At 39.1% G+C, this 20,332-nt stretch overlaps 1 protein-coding gene across 3 annotated transcripts in view; it reads left to right on the top strand.

Moving 5' to 3' along the window:
- lzts2a (leucine zipper, putative tumor suppressor 2a) overlaps window positions 1–18,109 on the top strand; it is a 53,485-nt gene extending 35,376 nt beyond the window's left edge. For all 3 annotated transcript variants that reach the window (XM_016268414.1, XM_016268415.1, XM_016268412.1), the window contains 4 exons: window positions 14,390–14,923; window positions 15,973–16,545; window positions 16,648–16,917; window positions 16,995–18,109. In XM_016268414.1, coding sequence (XP_016123900.1) covers window positions 14,417–14,923; window positions 15,973–16,545; window positions 16,648–16,917; window positions 16,995–17,774 — 2,130 coding nt within the window. In that variant the 5' untranslated portion in view covers window positions 14,390–14,416 and the 3' untranslated portion in view covers window positions 17,775–18,109. The remainder of the gene's footprint in view (window positions 1–14,389; window positions 14,924–15,972; window positions 16,546–16,647; window positions 16,918–16,994) is intronic.
- The last annotated feature ends 2,223 nt before the right edge of the window (window positions 18,110–20,332 follow it).

Below are 20,332 nucleotides of genomic sequence, written 5' to 3'. Positions count from 1 at the left end.
ATATCGATATTGAATTATTGTCCAGCCCTAAAGGTGCCTTAAATGAAGTTTACCAAACAGTTGTATTAACATAAAATCTAAATTGGGTGCAGTCGTCAAATCAAGCGGTCTTTACTCAAAATCGTTAGCTCATACGTTTTTTAAGTATTTTAAATTAAACCTACACAAATATGTAATAAACAACAAATATAACATTGCTACTTAAAATCATTTATTAATGTGACTAATGTCTTTTATAGTAATTAAGTATGCTGTTATACTGTATTTGGTACTCGAAACAGCTACTTATGAACTTCCAAAACTTGCATATTCACGCCACCATTCTGTGTGAACTTGGTGTAAAAATGAAGGTGATTTTGACTAAAAATGACTTTGTTTAGATCACACAGCTCCTGAGATGCTTGCACTCAATGTACTTTATAGCAGTGAGGCCAAGGGAGGTTGTTCCCGCTGGCAGATGCTCAGTAATGGGCACCACGGCTGGCGTCTGGGCCTGTGCCAGCGGACTCAGCGCTGCACACTGGGTGAAACAAAATGTCCACGGTTGATTGGCAGGTAGTGTCCGTCCAGATGGCAGCAGCTCCTGTGTGGTATTGTGCGAATAATGTCGCCCGCTGCATCTCATTCTGGAGTTTGAGCCAGCCGGCTCTTTTCTGAAAGGCTTGCTGGATGGGATGCCCAGGGAGGCTCAGACAGTGAGACAGGAGAGATTGTCTTCGGGAGGTTTGTGAGGCGGCTCGGGCCCCTGTTCAAGGGGGCCTTTAATAGAGCCCATATGCTTTTTGATATGCTAAAGAGCTGACCAGCCCCCTGTCTTCCCTAAACTTTGAGTTGAGTTTCCCTCTCTCACTCATTCTTTTATGGGTTCCTCTACTTCACTCTGTTGTTCGCCTGCCTGCGATTGATTTATGCATGTTCTCTAACACTCCACCTGCTCAGGTTTCAATTTGCCTTTCTCTTATGCTCTATTGTTCTTTTCCCTCTCTTCTCTGTGGAGTTCTCCCTCTGTTTTTGTTGCAAACTCCGTCTCCCTCCCCCTCTCGCTCTCTTTCACCCCAGGCAGTGCACATGTAGGCCTCAAGTGTCATGGCAACAGCCCCAAACAGAGCCAAAAGCCAAAAGCCTGCAACAGCAACAGGTTGGCAGTGAAACTAGCAGGGCCAATAATGCTTGTTCTACAGGCAGTGTTTCCCTGGCGCTTAATTCGATCCAACGTTTCAACAAAAAAACATACAATTAATTGAGTTGAGGTGGAGAGCTACAGGGATTTACCATGAAAAATGACATGGAGAGGTTAACAGCGGCCATGTGGTCTCTGGGAAACGCTGTTGTAGTGCCGTTGTATGAGACATTTGAAATTTGAGTGAATTATTTAGGGCCAAAATAAATTTGCAAACTTTGAAACTGTTTCATAATTCTCGTCCCATTTTATATATATATATATATATATATGTGGTGAGGCAGATCTGCCACAGATCCAGCCCTGCCCACAAGCTCATCTCTCAGGTCCTTCTCCTCCCTCTATCCTGGAATAACCTGCGCGCTCTCGGCTCTCCTGTCTGTGGGTTAGTAATGGCTGAGCGCTTGCTGTCACAGGCTGTAATGTCTGCTCTATCCAGTACCTGGCCCCTGACGACTCCAGCGGAGAGAAACTCTCACTCCGACTAGAAATGATTGCCAATAGATAATGGATTGTTTTAATTCTATTTTAATTGATTTAATTACTTTTATGCTATTCCCTCTATGAAAATAAAAGTTTGTGCTTGGGAAGTTTACAAATAACTTGTGCACAGACCGTTTTATTCATTTTTATTAAGATTTTAGTATAAATTTGATATAAATGTAAAAAGTTTTTTTTACTATATTTTGCTTTTTTAGTTTGCTTTAGTTCTGCAGTATGACAAAATAATTTTTAAATTAACATTTCCACATAGTCTTATGATTTATATGAAAAAACTATATATATATTAGCTTTAATCAGAATACCTTGATAAACTGATCAAAAGTAAAGATTTTTAAGTTGTTACAAAAGATTTCCATTTTAAATTAATACTGTCTGAACTTTCTATTCATCTGAAAATCCTGAAAAAGTATCACACGTCCCACAAAAATATTAAGCAGCTGAACTGTTTTCAACATTGATAATAAAATAAATGTTTCTTGAGCACAAAATCATATAATCCTCAAAAGCATATAAGCTTTATAAATTACATTTAAAATACATTTAAATAGAAAACAGTTGTTTGGAATTGTAATAATATTCACAATCTAATAAATGCTGTCTTGGTAAAAAGAAAAGACGTTTTTCAAAAACATAAAAACATACATCAAACTTAAAATAAGATGTGAAATACTTTTGTATATGATATCACACTAAAGGCCCCGATATACTTCAAAAGAAGTTTGTTTTCGTTCTTCGTTCGGGGGCAAAAAGAAGTTCGAAAAGGCTGAGCGACGGTGTACTGTAGCCTATTTGAACATAACCAACACCCCTGTGCTGCTGGAGGCGGGGTGTAGATTATTATGTGTCGCGCCGCTCACGCGTATCCCCTAAACACAACAACGATGTAAATGACGAAATGTATCTAGGTGTGAGACGGGTACCAATGGTCAGAATATTATAGACAAAAGAATAATGATTAGCAGAGTCAAGTATTATGTTTGCAATACAAAAGAAAAACATACCATTTCCATAATCAGTCCTTTATGGGAAGTGTGAATGGCTCATAGTGTGAAAACTTTTTTTTTATAAGTCTGAAAACTTATTGGAAATATTGGAGTCACCTCAATAACACAAACATGTTACTTTATTTTATGATTATTCATTTATTTTATTAAACTGGGTAAACTGTTGCACCTTTTTATATTTTATGTGGTGTCATGATTTAATTTTGATAAAAACAAAGGTTAATTATTGTATGTTCTTTTGGCATTTAATTTATTGCATACCTTTTAAATTCGCTCACAGAAAAAACGACAGCAGCAGCAGTACGGTGTAACAACATTTATTTGAAACACATGTATTTGCTACTCGCCACCTTATCTCCACTCTTTCCTTTCATTCTTTTCATGGCTTTGGAAAACTTGCATCGGATGTTTCTCCACGTCGCTTTGCATAACTCATGCTTCGTTGCAACTTTTTTTAGGATTTTAATTCTCAGAATCTTTAAAGTCTTTCCGCGAGCGATTGTACAGGTGCGAATATATTTGTACCAGCTCAGCTTTTCAACACTCCAGTGTATTCATATTGCTAGTAACTTAGTGTTGTTGCTGTTCTAGATGTTGTTCTCCTGTCTGACCCACGTGGAATGAGAAACAAATCGGAGGGGGGATCACACGTCAAAGAAGGTGGAGTTCCCGACCCCACCCACCGATTGCGTAATTGCCACGGACTAATGAAAGCTCAAAGGTGTTTAGGAGCCAAAACGAACTCCCCCAGAAAGTTGGCTTTGGTCAGATGTTTCGAACTTCGTTTCGGCCTGATTTAGTTCTAAATGACGTCATATCAGTTCGTTCTTCGATTTCCTTTGAAGTATATTGTAATACCATTACAATCCTTTGCAATTGTACATGATTCTTGCAGAAAGGCTTTCAAAAACATTTATTAGACATTGCACTCACAAATCAATATTTCGTCCATGAAACATTTTAGTGTTGTGCATATCTGCAAAAATCTGTATTTACTATAGAAATTGTCACTTGACTTCCATTTTTCTTATATCCATGAGCATGAGAACCATCCAAATAAGTATTGTAAACTTGGGTTGAGACATTACCTAAGACATCAAATTGAGGTTAAGAAGACTCTCATCTATCTATCAATAAATCATACACACACTCCCTGTGATCTCATTCTGCCTTGTTTTCCTGACAGAGAATTTTACACACATAATTAATGACAACACACTTAGTGTTTTTGTATGTGTGCCAGAAAGAATAATCCTCATTCCCAGACACAATGTCTGTGAAAGTGTGATCAGTGACTCGCTGTCATCATTCAGAATGAAATTCCTGACTGAGAAATGAAGGGATGAAAGAGGAGACTGCATCTGTTTATTTCAGTCCATCAGAGCATTTTAGCACACACTGAGGAGGATATTTGGGTCCATGACGGCAATGACTCCCTCTCTCTTGCTCCATTGACTCTATTATTGCAAATGCGTCATTCATGACTAAACTCTGTTTCTCCAGATTTGGGCGCCGGTGGACTTTTCAGACTGGATAACAGCGTAATTCAATTTATCAAGTCTTTAACTGATTCATTTGAGCCGGTCTTGCACATTAGCTAATAAGGACAAAGGAGGATGTATGTAAAAAGACTAACGCTGGATCCTACTTTTACTATGCACTAAAAGTATGTACTGCGCTTGTGATGGGGAAAGTGCATACTTTCTAGTATGCAGAAACACTGTACACTAATATTGTGTACTCAAGCATGCGTATGTAAGTGTTCACTTAGCTAAATTATTTCTACAGATGTAAATGCATTTACAGAGATCTTCAGTGGGGTTGTGGATCGCATTAGCATGAATGCACACTTCAAAAATCCACTGGAAAAGATATGCCATTCAGGCTCCTTTGACATATTGTGTTCATTTTTACTATAATTTGGTACACTAATCCTAATCCTGAAAACCATATAGGATTTAGCCTGAAATGGGACCAGTTGCTTATCTAATTAATATTAGCATTGCAATACTAGCATGCAGGGCCATAGTATTTATTATAATTTATAAACTTCTGAATATAGATCATTCCTAGAATCATCAGATCAAACAAAACTTACTAAATTAAAGGCATAGTTCACATAAAAATGAAAATTATGTCATAATTTACTCCTCATGCCCCAAACTCGACTTTCTTTCTTCTGCTGAACACTTAATAAGACATTTTAAAGAATGTTTGTAACCAAACAGTTTTGGTTCCCATTGACTTCCATTATATATATATAACTAGCTTTTCCAGTTTTCTTTTTATTTATTATACAATTAACAAAAGCAAAAAAAGGCCTCTAACACTAGCTTGCTCTATTCTTTTTCTATTCTATCTGTTTTCTTTTTATTATATCATTAAAAAAAACCTTGCTTTGTGTACTGCGTTAAGCTAACTGAAACTTGCTATGGCACTTGCATATCATTGCTCTTTTGTTGATTTTGATTGCTTCCATTGTCCTCATTTGTAAGTCGCTTTGGATAAAAGCGTCTGCTAAATGACTACATTTAAATGTAAATATGTATATATAGCCATATAGTCTATATATAGTATATATATTGGCCATATAATGGAAGTCAAGCTGTTTAGTTAGTAAACATTCTTCAGAATGACTTCTTTGGTGTTCAGCAGAGGAAGGACAGTCATATAGGTCTGGATGACAGAATTTTCATTTTTGGATGAACTATCCCTTTAACACTATATGACAAAAATGCTAAGATCTCACAGTTTGTAGTTGCAGTGGCATTCATTACTAAACTAATTTATAGCAGTCTGGATCCCATTGGCATCTCCAGTTAGGACAGTTTGTCTCACCTTAATGGATTCACAGTTGCCATTTTAGGGCAGTCAGAGACTCGAAGAATAAAAGCACTTTGCAAAGTTTTTATGCTGTAGTGAAATGCTTTTTATTTATTGACTGAATTTATATGACCCTTTAAATGTAAGACAGCTAAGGCTAACTGATTGTGCCATTTGGCTTTTTGTGGTAACTGTAAATTGCTCATTTCCTTCATCCTAAATAACAAAGACTCTGTTAATTAAGCCTAATTACTGCTTCAATTACTCTCCATATATGAATAATTCATGAGCACACGCACACCTTGTAATTGCAGCAACCTAATGTTTTTCAAAGTAGGTCCTTCAGGTCACTAACAGTGTGTTAGTGAGTTTTCTGCTGCAGTCACGTGATCGGGGTCTTTTTTCAGTGTGTTTGTGAATGCAACCGAGTGTTTTTGTATCATTGTGTGTGTTAACTGATAGAGGGGACAATAACAGTGCAGCTGGCAGGAAGTCTTGGAGCGGGGCTGCAGGCTGCAGAGCGGCCGGTCAGAGCTCTCTGGGGGGTCGGAACGTGTGACTAGAACAGGACACTGATGCATATCTATAACTCACATACATGTAACATGTTTAAATGTGGGAGAAATGGGATCTAGTGCTAGATGATGAGAGGACACAATTGTGACTGAGGAGTAAAACCAAAGGAACTAGTAAACAGTGTAAAAGCTCTTACATTAATTCACTGATTTAAAGTCTAAATCTCATTTTTTTTGTGGTGGGACTACCACTGTGGGCACAAAAACCTTTTCATGACAGATATTAGTGTTGTTATTGTTAACTAAAAAAATATTTAAATTAGTTTTCAGTGAATGAAATAAAGCAGAAATCAAATAAAACATAAATATTGGATGAAAAACAAACAAACAAAAAAATGAATAAAAAATTAAAAAACGAATTTAAAAATAAATTAAATAAGTTGGAGTACTAAAATTGCTAAAACTGAAAATAAAAAATGATTAAATTTATGTGCAAATATTTTTCAAAATAGTAAAAATAACAAAAGCACATAAAATAATTACAACTTTAACAAAAATGAAAACTGAAAATATGAAAAATAAAAGTTCCTTTCAAATATTAAAATGCTATAAAATATAAATAAAAAATGCTGTAAATGCTAAAATATCACTGCCAGATATCTGATATAGAAAATGGCTGTTGTTGTTGTTGTTGCACATCATGAATGTATGCAGACATTCACAAAAGAAACAAAAAGTTTACATTTTCCCAATTCAAGACAACAAACAGTCTGTCAAACTACCCACAGTTCCATGCAAACAAGAAAATTACGTACCTTCCTTCTTAATATCCATTGTGCAAAATGTACCAGGTGTACAGGCAACATTATGCAACAAATGCTGTATAAGTTGTAATGAACCCGGGACATTCCTTTACGGAATGAAAATGAGCGACTCAAAGGAGAGCAGGAAGGTAGACGAATGATTAAAAGAAACTAAAGGAATGGATAGAGTGACTAATGAGAAAGACTAGAAGGTCATCAGGGCACAGAGATCACTTAATAATGTAAATAAACACAGTTGACTGCTTCAGTCCTCAGATGTTCCTGTTTCGCCAGAGGACTCATAATCCGTAAACACAATATCATAAGTTTCACTGATCACTTTATGGTTATCACTTGAGTGCACAGATACTATGCAGCTCTCACATTTCCCTATTTAGAGCACAAGGAGTCATTCTTGTGGATTAATTGTCTACTTTTCATGGGCCATATTTATCCAAGCATGTACTTTGCATTGTCCTCTCTATTTTTGGGGAGCGCACACACAGCGTTAATGAGCATGTGTTCTTGCATTTGCAACAGTCAGATGAGGTCAGCATTTCCTTTGTGCTGCTTCCACTTCTCTCTAGTTTCCTGTGTTTCTCTGGATGTTCATGTGCCTGTGAGGGTTATGTAATGTAATGTTTATTACGTTTTGTCTGGGGTACTTTGAAAATGGTCTTGACAGATTTGCATGACATAAAGATTTGCACTTCTGGTAAAGTGAGGAGGATACTTGCACAGTTATGGGAAAAGCCTGCCGTTATCAGAACAAAGGCTTTGGTGTTGGATGCCACAATGTCATGTCTAACGTCTCCATGGGAAGAGGCTTTGATCGGGATCTTCACACACATCAAATATCCTACCCCTGCAACTACACTTGAACCAAACAGAGACCAAATGTGATTAAGGGTTTAGGGATTTCTACCCGGAGATTTGGAGCTCTGCTGGGTTCCAGGCTCAATGCTGGCATTCCATCCTATTCTGCTTCAGACTCCACAGAGAAGCTCCGTGATTCCCAGGGGATTCACACCTCGCCAATCCTTTCCAGCGGCAGAGGCGCTATTAAGACTTATCATAACAAGATTTCAGCCACCAGCCACCTCCCTGTGGAATTTGATTAGAAACACCTGCAGCAGAGAGATGCACTATTCTCTCACTGTTGAGACAGGAGAGATCAAAGAAGACTGAGCGAGAGTGAGAAGGATGCTTGCGTTTGTATATTATTATATTATATTATATAAATTAAAATTTCAATATATTAATCATTTAATTTTCATTATATTATAATTTAAAAACAAACAAAAATCTGAAATCTTGGCTGAAATAAGTTTAATTTCAAGTACTAAAATTACTCAAATTAAAAGTGACATTTAAAAAATATAATGCTTCATAGAAATACTTTTTAAAAAAACACTTGTACATAAAAATGACAAAAGCACATCACAAAATTACTAAAACTAAAATGAAAACTGAAAATATAAAAAAGTCAATTCAAAATATGAATAAATACTGTAATATTACTGTATATCAATAATACTAAAATAACACTGCCTGTATCTGGTAAATAATACATTTATGTTAATAATACATAAAAAATAATATAAAAATACATAATTAAAAATGCATAATGCAATATGATGTATAAATAGTATAATTAAATACATCATATAAAATAGGTATTTACAGAATTTGACAGTGTTGTGCTGCTTTCTAAAGGCTAGTGAGAAATCATAATATCAATCACAGAGGGGGGGTTGGGGGGGGGGGAAACAAAGGTAATCCTCTGCGTCTTCAGCGGCTCAGATGTCAAGAGTAAATAACGACTGCTATCTTCATTATTACATCCAATAACAAAACACCTCAATCACTTAGGAGCCTTTCTTGTCTACATCTGCTCCAGCGTCGAAACAATGACGGACTGATGACAGCTCACTCAGGGCGGGTCGAAGGTAAAACACCAGTGTCAATCAACAATCGTGGGAGGGGCTTGGGTCTGTATGACGTCACACAGCCAAGAAGCTGAGAACTGCTTGATTTGAGAAAGGGGATATTATTTATAGGGATTAAAAAAAAATACTTAGTGGATTTTTATCATTATAGGGTAGATGTGTATAAACACTGCCAACACACATTTATGTTCAAACAACATGTAAAAGGGAATTTCGCATCCGATGACCCCTTTAAGTTTCAAAAGATTAGACAATATATAACAAAACAAAACCAAAGTGAATAGTTTTCACACACGGCTGGTTAGGGGTTGGAGGGAGACATCCAATAACAAAACACCTCAATCACTTAGGAGCCTTTCTTGTCTACATCTGCTCCAGCGTCGAAACAATGACGGACTGATGACAGCTCACTCAGGGCGGGTCGAAGGTAAAACACCAGTGTCAATCAACAATCGTGGGAGGGGCTTGGGTCTGTATGACGTCACACAGCCAAGAAGCTGAGAACTGCTTGATTTGAGAAAGGGGATATTATTTATAGGGATTAAAAAAAAATACTTAGTGGATTTTTATCATTATAGGGTGGATGTGTATAAACACTGCCAACACACATTTATGTTCAAACAACATGTAAAAGGGAATTTTGCATCCGATGACCCCTTTAAGTTTCAAAAGATTAGACAATATATAACAAAACAAAACCAAAGTGAATAGTTTTCACACACGGCTGGTTAGGGGTTGGAGGGAATTTATATGGAAGAGGAATTTCAGTAACCTTAGCAGAGATGGAGGAGCGCAACATAATTAGCCTTTGAGATCTCAGACTGCAATGAGGAGGAACTGAGGAGAGATATCTGGGGGTCATTCAGCAGGGGACGGGTCTCTGACCAGCTGGTTGGAAGTTCTCAGGGTTGAAAGGGGCTGATCCTGAGGGGATCCTCTCATTATATCTTCACAGGCTGTGGGAGAATGTCCAGGGATCTGTTTGGGTTAGTGTGTTTGTACGAGGTGCATGATGTACTGAGGCTCTGTGAGTGGTTTGGAGGCCATGCAGCTCATTTTGAGGTAACTTTAGGGTAACAGTTGGAATCTGGGTGGGAATGGTGTAGGTTGGGTTTAAACAAAGGGGAAGGACTGGCTTTGAGGAGGGGGTGGAATTAAGTTGGAATTGAGTTTAAAAAGAGTGAAGTGATCCATGATGATTCCAGCACGATGTGACCTTGTCTTTTTCTGCTCTTGGACACACTCTAAGATTGCAGCCCAAACCGTTTTCCCCTCAAGTGACAGATTTATTGTTGAGTGAACAGCTAAAATCACTTTGAATCTGACATTTTAAATTCTGAAAATGGAAATTGATATGTGTGTCAAGATTTTTATTTTTTTTGTGCAATTTGACTTCAGTTTGAAGAGTCAGGTTGAAATTTAGGCAATTTTATGTCATTTAGATATGAAACAACAGAATCAGTGTGATAAAACAGTCACACAAGAAATTCAGATTTGAGCAGGTAATTATAATTGTGCACAATGCCTCTCAGAGTAAGTTGAACCTGAATGTCCTCAAACACTGGACCAGTATAAACACTTTTGTACAATTAGTTGCTTGTTGTTTTTTGTCATAGTTGGTGTTTGTTTGCATTAAGGACTGATTGTTGTGCCCTGCAGCAGAGCCACAGTGCAGTTAGAGATCTGGACTGGCTGCAGGAACATACTTTATAAGAAGCGCTGAAGCAGAAATACTTGATAGCCACGTTAGTGGAACCATGTGCATAAGCACTCGCAGAGAGCCGCCCTGGAAACTGTTACTCTCAGGGTGTCACGCTATCCCTCTTTCTCAAACTTTCTGTTTAATCTCATTCACGGCACTGTTTTATCCAAGTACTCTGCTATTAATATTAATATCCACATTCTCAGCTGTGACAGAGAAATTCCCGTTGCCATGTCAGTATGCACCTGGATTTATTTAGAGGAACGTAGCAGAATCTACCCTCCAACCTTTTAGACAAGAAGTGTCTATCCTCTAGAGCATTCAAGGTACTCCAGGGGGCCCATGGTGAATATATGTAACATAAAATATTTTTTTTACTTTTTAAATTGATTATATTATATTATATTATTATGTTATGTTATATATGGACCATATACTTATATAAAAGAAGCCAACTAGTGGTCAGCATACAGGTGAACTCCTGCAATACTGTTTAAAAAGCATCACAGGATAAACCTCATGCAGTTGGTTGAATAGAAATCCAAAGGAAAAATTAGGATTGTGTCTTCAGCTGCTTCTTGAAAGAAGTGATCTCAGCAGTGGAGGTTGGCAGCTCATTTTACCAGAGAGGAACAGATAGGGTGAAAGTTTTGGAGAGTGACTTTGTGCCTCGGTGTGAAGGAACAACAAAGCATCTCTTATTAAGTTGCTGGCAGGAGAGAGTATACACTTGTAGGAGTGAATTAAGGTAGGGATGTACAATTCCAGTAGTTAGAAAAATATTAATAATAAGGGTTAAATAGGTCCATATTGGTTTATTAAGGCCATAAGATCATCAGGTATTCACCCAAATATGAATTCTTCCCCACAGACGGTAATGGTACATGGTACAATGGTATGATGGACAGAAAGGGAAGGTTGAGACAACAGAAACGTTGTCCTCCCATGCTTAAGTCTGCTACTTTGACTTCATCAGAATTCAAACCTCAGCTAAAATGGCATGTGGGGGGCTGCATGTGGATGAGTGAACAGAACAAGGAATGTCTTATGAGAAGTCTGAGTCAGACTGGCGCTGGCTTTCTCTTTGCCTGTCTGTCCCGGTTGCAGAGAGGTCACTGGGATGGGAGTGCAGTCTGATCTCTCCTGGCGACTCAAGATTGTGTGTTCCTCCTGCATGTGGCTCTTTGAAGTGCATTGGGAGTGTGTTCAGAAGTGCACTGAGGGTGTGTGTAATTGATTGGACTGGCAGGCTCTTTGCAGATTATTCCACATGGTCAGACTGCTCTTAGCACACTGCAGCAGGCTAAATATATACCCCTCAATGCCCATCCGAGAATTAAACTCTAACACTGATTCACAAACACATAACTCACTGCTAATGCTTGCTTATCTGTTTTTAATTGAGCTGTTACATTGCTCATTCATTTTATGCTGTGCTAACCAAGGGCTGTACATTTATGGCATGTAATAGTAGAACATTATTAAGGAAAAGTGTCTTTGGTGAGATGGACAAGTATGTTAGTGCCCACTAGTTCCAAAGCTTAAAGGATGCTGTTCAATCCCTGCAAAGGGCACCATTACCATTTTGCCCTTGTAAGCATTTTTTTATTGATTATATTTACATTATAATTACATAATAATAATAATACATGAACAGCCCTAGGATCTGTAATTAGCAAATTTCTATGTAAACAGAAAACTGTGGTGGGACATGTCATCCTTTTGTTTAAATAACCAATAGCCTTTGATTTAGCTTACAACCATGAACCAAGATGTGCTATTTGCTATTGCTAGTCATTAACAGGTGGTATTAGGATGAGGGACATTCAGAAAAGAGAAACACTATAAGTTTAAATTGCATCTATATGCTAAGTTAATTTTGTCTATAACATGACCCTTTACGTTGGGGGGGGGCAACTAACAAAAAAATCCAACTACTAAAAATTTTAAAATCAAATCACAACCTGCAGTTCAAATGGGATGGGGAAAAAGAGTAGAAATGGCAGTTATTGTGACGCATTGCTATATATATAGCAAGATATATATATATATATATATATATATATATATATATACATATATATATATATATATATACATATACATTCACCGGCCACTTTATTAGGTGCACCTGTTCAAGTGCTCTGTAACCAAGCAATGGGAAGAAAGGAGATTTTGAATGTGGCATGGTTGTTGGTGCCAGATGGGCTGGTCTGAGAATTTCAGAAAATGCAGATTTTTACTTACAACCATTTCTAGGATTTACAGGGAATGGTCCAAAAACATAATTATGGTTAACTACATTTCTGTGGGCTGCTCATAATGCCGGATGGTAGGGGCAGAATGTGGTCCAAACAACATGAAAGCAAGAATCCATCCTGCCTTATATCAATGGTTCAGGTTGGTGGTGGTGGTGTAATGGTGTGGGGGACATTTTCTTGGAACACTTTGGACCTCTTCAGTACCAAATGAGCATTGTTTGAACGCCACAGCCTACCTGAGTATTGTTGCTGACCATGTCCATCCCTTTATGACCAGCAGAATAACCCATCATGTCACAAAGCTCAAATCATCTTAAACTGGTTTCCTGAACATGACGATGAGTTCACTATACTTAAATGGCCTCCACAGTCACCAGATCTCAATCCAATTGAGTATCTTTGGCATATGGTGGAATGGGAGGTTTGCATCATGGATGTGCAGCTGACAAATCTGCAGCAACTGCGTGATGCCATCATGTCATTAAGAAACAAATGGTGCTTTTCCACTGCATGGTATGGCTCGCTCGGCTCAGTTTGCATTCCCACTGCAGTTTGGGACGGTTTTAGAGTGGGCAGGATTATAGACATGTCGTTATGTCATTGCGCCACCTCTACTGCCGTGCTGAGCGACCTCCTGAAAAACTTTTTCATTCCGCATCATCCCATCAAGTTCTCGCTGGATCCGCTCCTCAGCTATCAACGAGAGGAACATCTGTACTTAATTAACAGACCACGAAACAAAAAAAGGTGCGCTCATTCGAAACTGTTGTGTTCGTTCAAAAAAAAGTTGCGTTTGATCCTCGCTGGCTGTGCTGATTTAATCTAGCGGTCTAGTGTCACGTGTCGCAAGTTCAATAGCACAGGAAGTGACGATTCTCTCCGGGAAAATCAGTGATCAGCAGGGTTTACACGTCACATTTTGGCAATGGTACGGCTCGCTTGGAACCTCAGCCGAGGTGGTACTGAAAAAAGTGCCAGGTAACAGGTACTGTACACAGTGGAAACCCCCCCAAAAGCGAGCAGTGCCGTGCCGTACCATGCAGTGGAAAAGCGCCAAAAATCTCTGAGGAATGCTTCCAGCACCTTGTTGAATCTCTGCCATGAACAATTAAGGCAGTTTTGAAAGCAAAGGAGGGTTCAACCCGGTACTAGTAAGGTGTACCTAACAAAGTGGCCGGTGAGTGTGTGTATATATATATATATATATACATATATATATATATATATATATATAAAATTGCTAACTAATTAGTAATTATATACTAATAATATATTAGATGACATAGATAAAAATGTTTTTTTTACAGTGTACAATATAGATGGTCTCAAAGAAAACAGACATTGACTAAAGGCTATGGAAGTTGAATTTTGATCTCATGTGGTAAGGCACTTAAGGCACTTAAATTCAAAAACCTGTAATAAGACCATGATCTCATTCTGTGGCAATATTGTGTAAAGTTACAGGGAGAAATTGCACCACTTTGGTCAAGTGGCCATGTCTAAAGATTCAAGTTTCTTTTGTGTTTGAAATAAAAACTGTGCAATTATATGACCTAAAATTATATGATCCATTTTAAAGGTTACATGACAATCTGCCCATTTAGACAGTAATCTTAATTCCTTGTCTTCCTGTTTTTTTTGTCCACAGAGTGTGTGTCCTGGGTGTGTGTTCGCCATGGCTCTAGTTCAGGCACTGCCTGTGCCCACTGATCACCCCAAACCCAGCCCTGACGTTCAGCAGTGCTGCTCAGTGTCTCACTCCGCCACCGTAGCCGCGGCAGGCACCATGGGCTCTGTCAGCAGCCTCATCTCTGGACGTACCTACCAGGAGCGTCACTGCCGAGCTGCCAGCGACTTTGGCGGCAAGTATCGCAAACCCACACCAGCTACGAGCTGCTTCAGACAGCAAGAAGGCACGCTGCGCAGCGCCAGCTCACAGGAGCAGCTTCTCACCAGCCAACCTCCTCTACCAGCTAAGAACAGGTCCTCTGCCCTCATCTCTGCTGGCAATGGCAACTATGGCTATTTGAGTGACGAACCAGTGGGCGACTGGAATGATAATCATGTGACCACGTGCAGCCCGTCCAGTGATACTGAAGAGTCTCCTGATAACAGAGGCATGAATGGTAACATTGGTGGCCCTCCTCCCAAACTCGTCCCAGTGTCAGGCAGGCTGGAAAAGGTGAGTCTGGGGGTGTTTGGGAGGTATGCATAAAAGAAAAATCCTTATAGCTCAAACAAGAATTAGCACAAGTGCTTTAAAAGTAGTACAAGCTACACATTTGTTGTTTTTAACTAGACCATTTATTTTAGTAACTAATTCAAAATTCTGCCCATTGTTATATGTCAAGGTCTCATTCCTTTGTCTTACTGTAAAGAACAGTAGTTTTGTTGATGCTCATTACACACAGTGGGCAGTACATCTAATTGGCTATTAATTTCTATTGATCGAAGAGAGCCTTTAATCATTGCAATATGTCAATATGCCATCACTTACTGTACACATTTATTCAATGACACCTCAGATACACCTTTAACCAAAATAGTGGTTGCTGTTGTTGGCTTCATGCTTTTTCAAAAAAAAAATTCATACTATTCAAAAGTTTGGAGTCAGCCAGATTTTTTACTGAAAAAATAATTATTCAGTAAAGACACAATAAGGACAGTAAAGACATTTATAATGTTACAAAAAAGTTATTTTAACTTTATATTAAACAAGAATTCTTAAAATTAAAATCATGGTTTCTATAAAGAAAAGGATAATGACATTGATAATAAGAAATGTTCCTTGAGCATCAGATCGTCCTATTAGAATGATTTCTGAAGGATCATGTGACGTAAATTATATTTTAAAATATATTAAAACACAAAATAGTTACTTTATATTGTAACAATATCTCGAAATGTTCCTTGAGCATCAGATCGTCCTATTAGAATGATTTCTGAAGGATCATGTGACACTAAAGGCTGGAGTAATGGATACTAAAAATTCTAAGTAAATTATATTTTAAAATATATTAAAACACAAAATAGTTACTTTATATTGTAACAATATCTCGCAATATTGCTGTTTTACTGTATTTTTGATCAAATAAATGCAGTCTTGGTAAGCATATCCTTCAAAAAAATACAAAATCTTACCAACCCCAAAGTTGTGAACTGCAGTGTAGTTAACGTTTTAGTTGAAATACATGTGTATTTAGTTAAAATACTATTTACTTTTGATCACAGAGTATGGAGAAGATACTGATCCGTCCCACTGCCTTTAAGCCTGTTGTGCCCAAGAATCGCAACTCTGTGCAATACCTGTCTCCACGGTCAGGGGGCAGTCTGTCTGAAAGCCAGGGCAGCCTCAACCTCTTACTTCCTGGCACTGGAGCAGGGTTTGGCTGTACGGAGAAGCGTAACTCTTACAGTGGGGGGCGCAACGCGCGGAGTAGCCAGTCCTGCACTATGTCTGACTCAGGCCGCAACTCACTCTCCAGCCTACCCACCTACAGCAGCACAGGGTACAGCCTGGCACAGAGCGAGGTACCCACCGGGCACATGGAAACCACACGCTCCGGCGGTGGCCACGGACACTCTAACTCCGACAGTGGTCGGTCATCATCCAGTAAGAGCACGGGGTCTTTAAGTGGCCGTGGCCAGCCCCTCTCAGACAGCGGATCGTGTGGCCGCTCCCCGGCTCCAGGAGAAGGGTATGAAGGCGTCATTCGGGAACTTGAGGAGAAGCTGAGGGAAAGAGACCTGGAGCTGCAGCAACTCAGGGACAACCTGGATGAGAACGAGGCAGCCATCTGTCAGGTGACAATCACAGTTTTCTACCAGCAATTAGTGCCATTTGACAGGGAATTGTTAGATACAGTGGATACAACATAAGTAAAATCATGTATCTTTTCCATGCAGGTGTATGAGGAGAAACAGAAGCGTTGTGAGCAAGAGTTGGAGGACCTTCGGCAGAGCTGTGCATCAAAAATGAAGCAGGTGCAGCTGAAGGCACAGCGGGCGCAACAGGTCATGCAGTTGCAGGTGTTTCAGCTGCAGCAGGAGAAGAAGAAACTGCAAGAGGACTTCTCCCAACTGCTGCAGGAACGGGAGGTGTTGGAGAAGAGATGTGCCTCTTTTGAGAAGGAGCAGACTCAGCTAGGTCCTCGTCTAGAAGAGACAAAGTGGGAGGTAAGACCTCATAGCCATTTAGATCTAGCAAAGAGCAATAATTACATTCAATGAACTTGAATGCTTCTGTATTGCAGGTCTGTCAGAAGTCAGGTGAGATATCTCTGCTGAAGCAGCAGCTGAAGGACGTACAGGCTGATCTTGGGCAGAAGGCCAGCGAGATTATTGCTTTAAAGGCCCAGTTGAGAGAGGCTCGTTCGGAGCTTCAAGCTAGCCAGGCTCGCTCGCAGGAAGCCCACGCCACAGCCCGCACTCGTACACTCGAACTTGAAGTTTGCGAGAATGAGTTGCAGCGTCGTAAAAGCGAAGCGGAGCTCCTGCGGGAGAAGGTGGGCCGTTTGGAGGAAGAGTCCCTCCGTCTGAAAGAGGCCCTGGCAGTGCATCCGTCCCAAACTCTTCCTTCTAAGGGTCAATGCATGAGCTTGCCCCTTCCCCAAAGCCGTGGAGGAATTGCACATGGGATTAGCCCTGCTTTCCGGGACAACTGCAGAGAAGAGCAGTTTCTAGCATACGAGAGCGATGAAGCGAAGATGCAGCGTCAGAGCGTGGATGTGCTTCATGGTCTCCGTCAGCAGGTGGATCGACTGCGGGCTGAGCTGATGTATGAGAGGAGGCGGAGTGAGGACCAGCTGGAGGCCTTTGAGGATGAACGCAGGGTGTGGCAGGAGGAGAAAGACAAGGTGATCCGTTATCAGAAGCAGCTGCAGCAGAACTACATCCAGATGTACCGCAGAAACCGAGACCTAGAACGTGTGATGAGGGAACTTAGTCTTGAGCTGGAGAACAGGGACATGGAGGAGTTTGACATGCGTAGCAATGAGATCCATTTCGAGGAGATCACTGCCACTGAAATCTAACCCACATCTCACTCTGCCATCGCAAAATGAATTTCCACTGTGCTTGGCATGCTTCTCCAAACTATTTCAGAAAGACTTATGTTCAAGGCAAGTTTTTGTTGTGATGTCTGCGGAGGCCAGTAAAACATGGAATGTTTGTATTTAGACATCTTTATGATCACTTCCTGCCTCGGAAACCTGTGAGGGACTTCAGATGAATGTACAATGACTGTGAACAGCAGTTAATTGATGCCACTGGTGAAGGGAAGGATGTCCTCAAAGATGGTGCTTTGTTCCTGACAAACCCCTATAGTACAACTAGGGCTGTAATTTAGCTTAATTCTAAAAAAAAAAAATAGTCACGCAAAAAATATCTAATTTAATCCCCCGTTGACCTGAAATGTGAATTTTTTTACACAGGAAGTTCACAAAAGACGTGTTTTTCCATTCAAAAGCATCTACGCAGTGGTGTAGATGTGCAGGGCTCTCAAGTTATTTTTAAAGTTCAGCTACTTTGAAGTATAAGATGTTGACATAAACAGCAAGATGCGACATAATGGCCAAATACATTTGTAGCATAGAGCGAATGCTAGAATGTGTCCTTTGTGAACTACCTTGTGCAGATTGACAAATCCAATTTCTAAATGGGTTGATGTGAACTGCAGACCAATGATGGGCTTATGTTTAATGATATCAAAATAAAAAAAATTACATTCAATACTTTACATGCCTGCTATCATATTTGGATTTTTTTTTCAACAAATATTGATGTATGCAGTTATTTGAGATTCATTTGATTACTTTAATTACTTAATTGGCAGCCTCAATTAGTGTAATCCAACCAGAAAAGACTGTCCCTGCAACGAAATATACTGAAATAGCTATGAGATTAAAGGACCAATGGGACGAAATACAGCGTGTAGGCTAAGGGTTTCATTGAGTTTCTCATATCCTATATAGTACAGAGCACACTACTTGCCTCGCCCATTGTACCAGCATTAACACTGATGGGAAGAGACTTGGAGGCACTCTATTGAGCATCTCATGTTAAGTCACAGAATCTGCAGTTTTGTTGCATTTATTCTTGGTGTTCTAGTTGTGCTGGTGTTAAGTCTTTAATAACATTGTGTCATATCTTCTCAGCTATTTACGGCGCTATGCAGCAAGAACTGTCACCTCTCATCTCACAGCCCTGCTGCTTACGTTACATTTGATACTAATCACTGATGTAGAAGTGTTATTTTTATAATTAGATGATATATTAGCAGATATAACTAGCAAATATAGAGGCAAATGTATTTTTTCTTTTCTTTGTGGGTATTGCCATGCACACTGTACAGAGTGAATAGCATGTGTGCATGACACCGTAGCATTTGTGTGGCCTGACAGTCTGGCGTCGAGTCACGTTATGGCATCACACAGGGTAACTGGTAGGTTTTTCCCAACCAGTTCTGCTCTGTAATGACATAGTAGATGAATGCATAGATATTATGATTATTAGACTTGCATACAAACTGAGAAATACTAATCAAATGTTTGTGGTCATTTTGTTAAAGGGATATATACACTATATAAACTTGTTGTTTTTACAGAACAGATTCTTTAAAAAAGAGAGGAACAATTAAATATATATATGATGTATATTTTTATATATAGCACCTCAAGCTATTTTGTGGTGACACAGGTAACTTTTTGGGGTTAATAAATATGAATGGCGTATTTCACACCTTTTTGTCCAGAGGGGTCATTTGCCATAGCATGTTCATGGGGAGCTCTGACAGTATTTCATACAGTAGTAAGTGCTTTCATATTCTCTTGGAGTATTTAGTATGTTCTTCTCTGATCATAACATGTAGCATTACATATACATATTTTTTCACTCAGGGCTTCCCTTTTTTTTTACAAAACAATGTAATATACTCTCAATGATTTTACAGTAACGCAGACACTTTATTTATGTGATAATCTACCTCAAGCTATTTTGTGGTGACACAGGTAACTTTTTGGGGTTAATAAATATGAATGGCGTATTTCACACCTTTTTGTCCAGAGGGGTCATTTGCCATAGCATGTTCATGGGGAGCTCTGACAGTATTTCATACAGTAGTAAGTGCTTTCATATTCTCTTGGAGTATTTAGTATGTTCTTCTCTGATCATAACATGTAGCATTACATATACATATTTTTTCACTCAGGGCTTCCCTTTTTTTTTTACAAAACAATGTAATATACTCTCAATGATCTTACAGTAACGCAGACACTTTATTTATGTGATAATCATCTTAATATTCTTTTCATTCAAGGCCAAATTATTAATTTCAATATTGGCCAGAATGGTTCACTGTTTATGAATAGTCTAGTCTTGTATTGCTTCTGTTCAGTTTTATCTACATTCATCATCGACTACCTGAGAATCAGAAGATATGATGCCATATTTTTCTCACTGTGCTCAGATTATCATCCCTCGTGTTGTCAGGTTCATCTCTGTAGCACAGATATGTTATTAGTGTACGAAGAGCTCTCTTACCCCTGGACAATGTCCTGTGCATTTCTTCCTGACATGTCAATCACTCCCCTAA

This window comes from Sinocyclocheilus grahami, unplaced genomic scaffold (genome assembly GCF_001515645.1).
Source record: "Sinocyclocheilus grahami isolate Dianchi unplaced genomic scaffold, SAMN03320097.WGS_v1.1 scaffold45.1, whole genome shotgun sequence".
NCBI lineage: Eukaryota > Metazoa > Chordata > Actinopteri > Cypriniformes > Cyprinidae > Sinocyclocheilus > Sinocyclocheilus grahami.
Note: the sequence above shows the minus strand (reverse complement) of the source record. Positions and strands in the feature narration are given on the sequence as shown.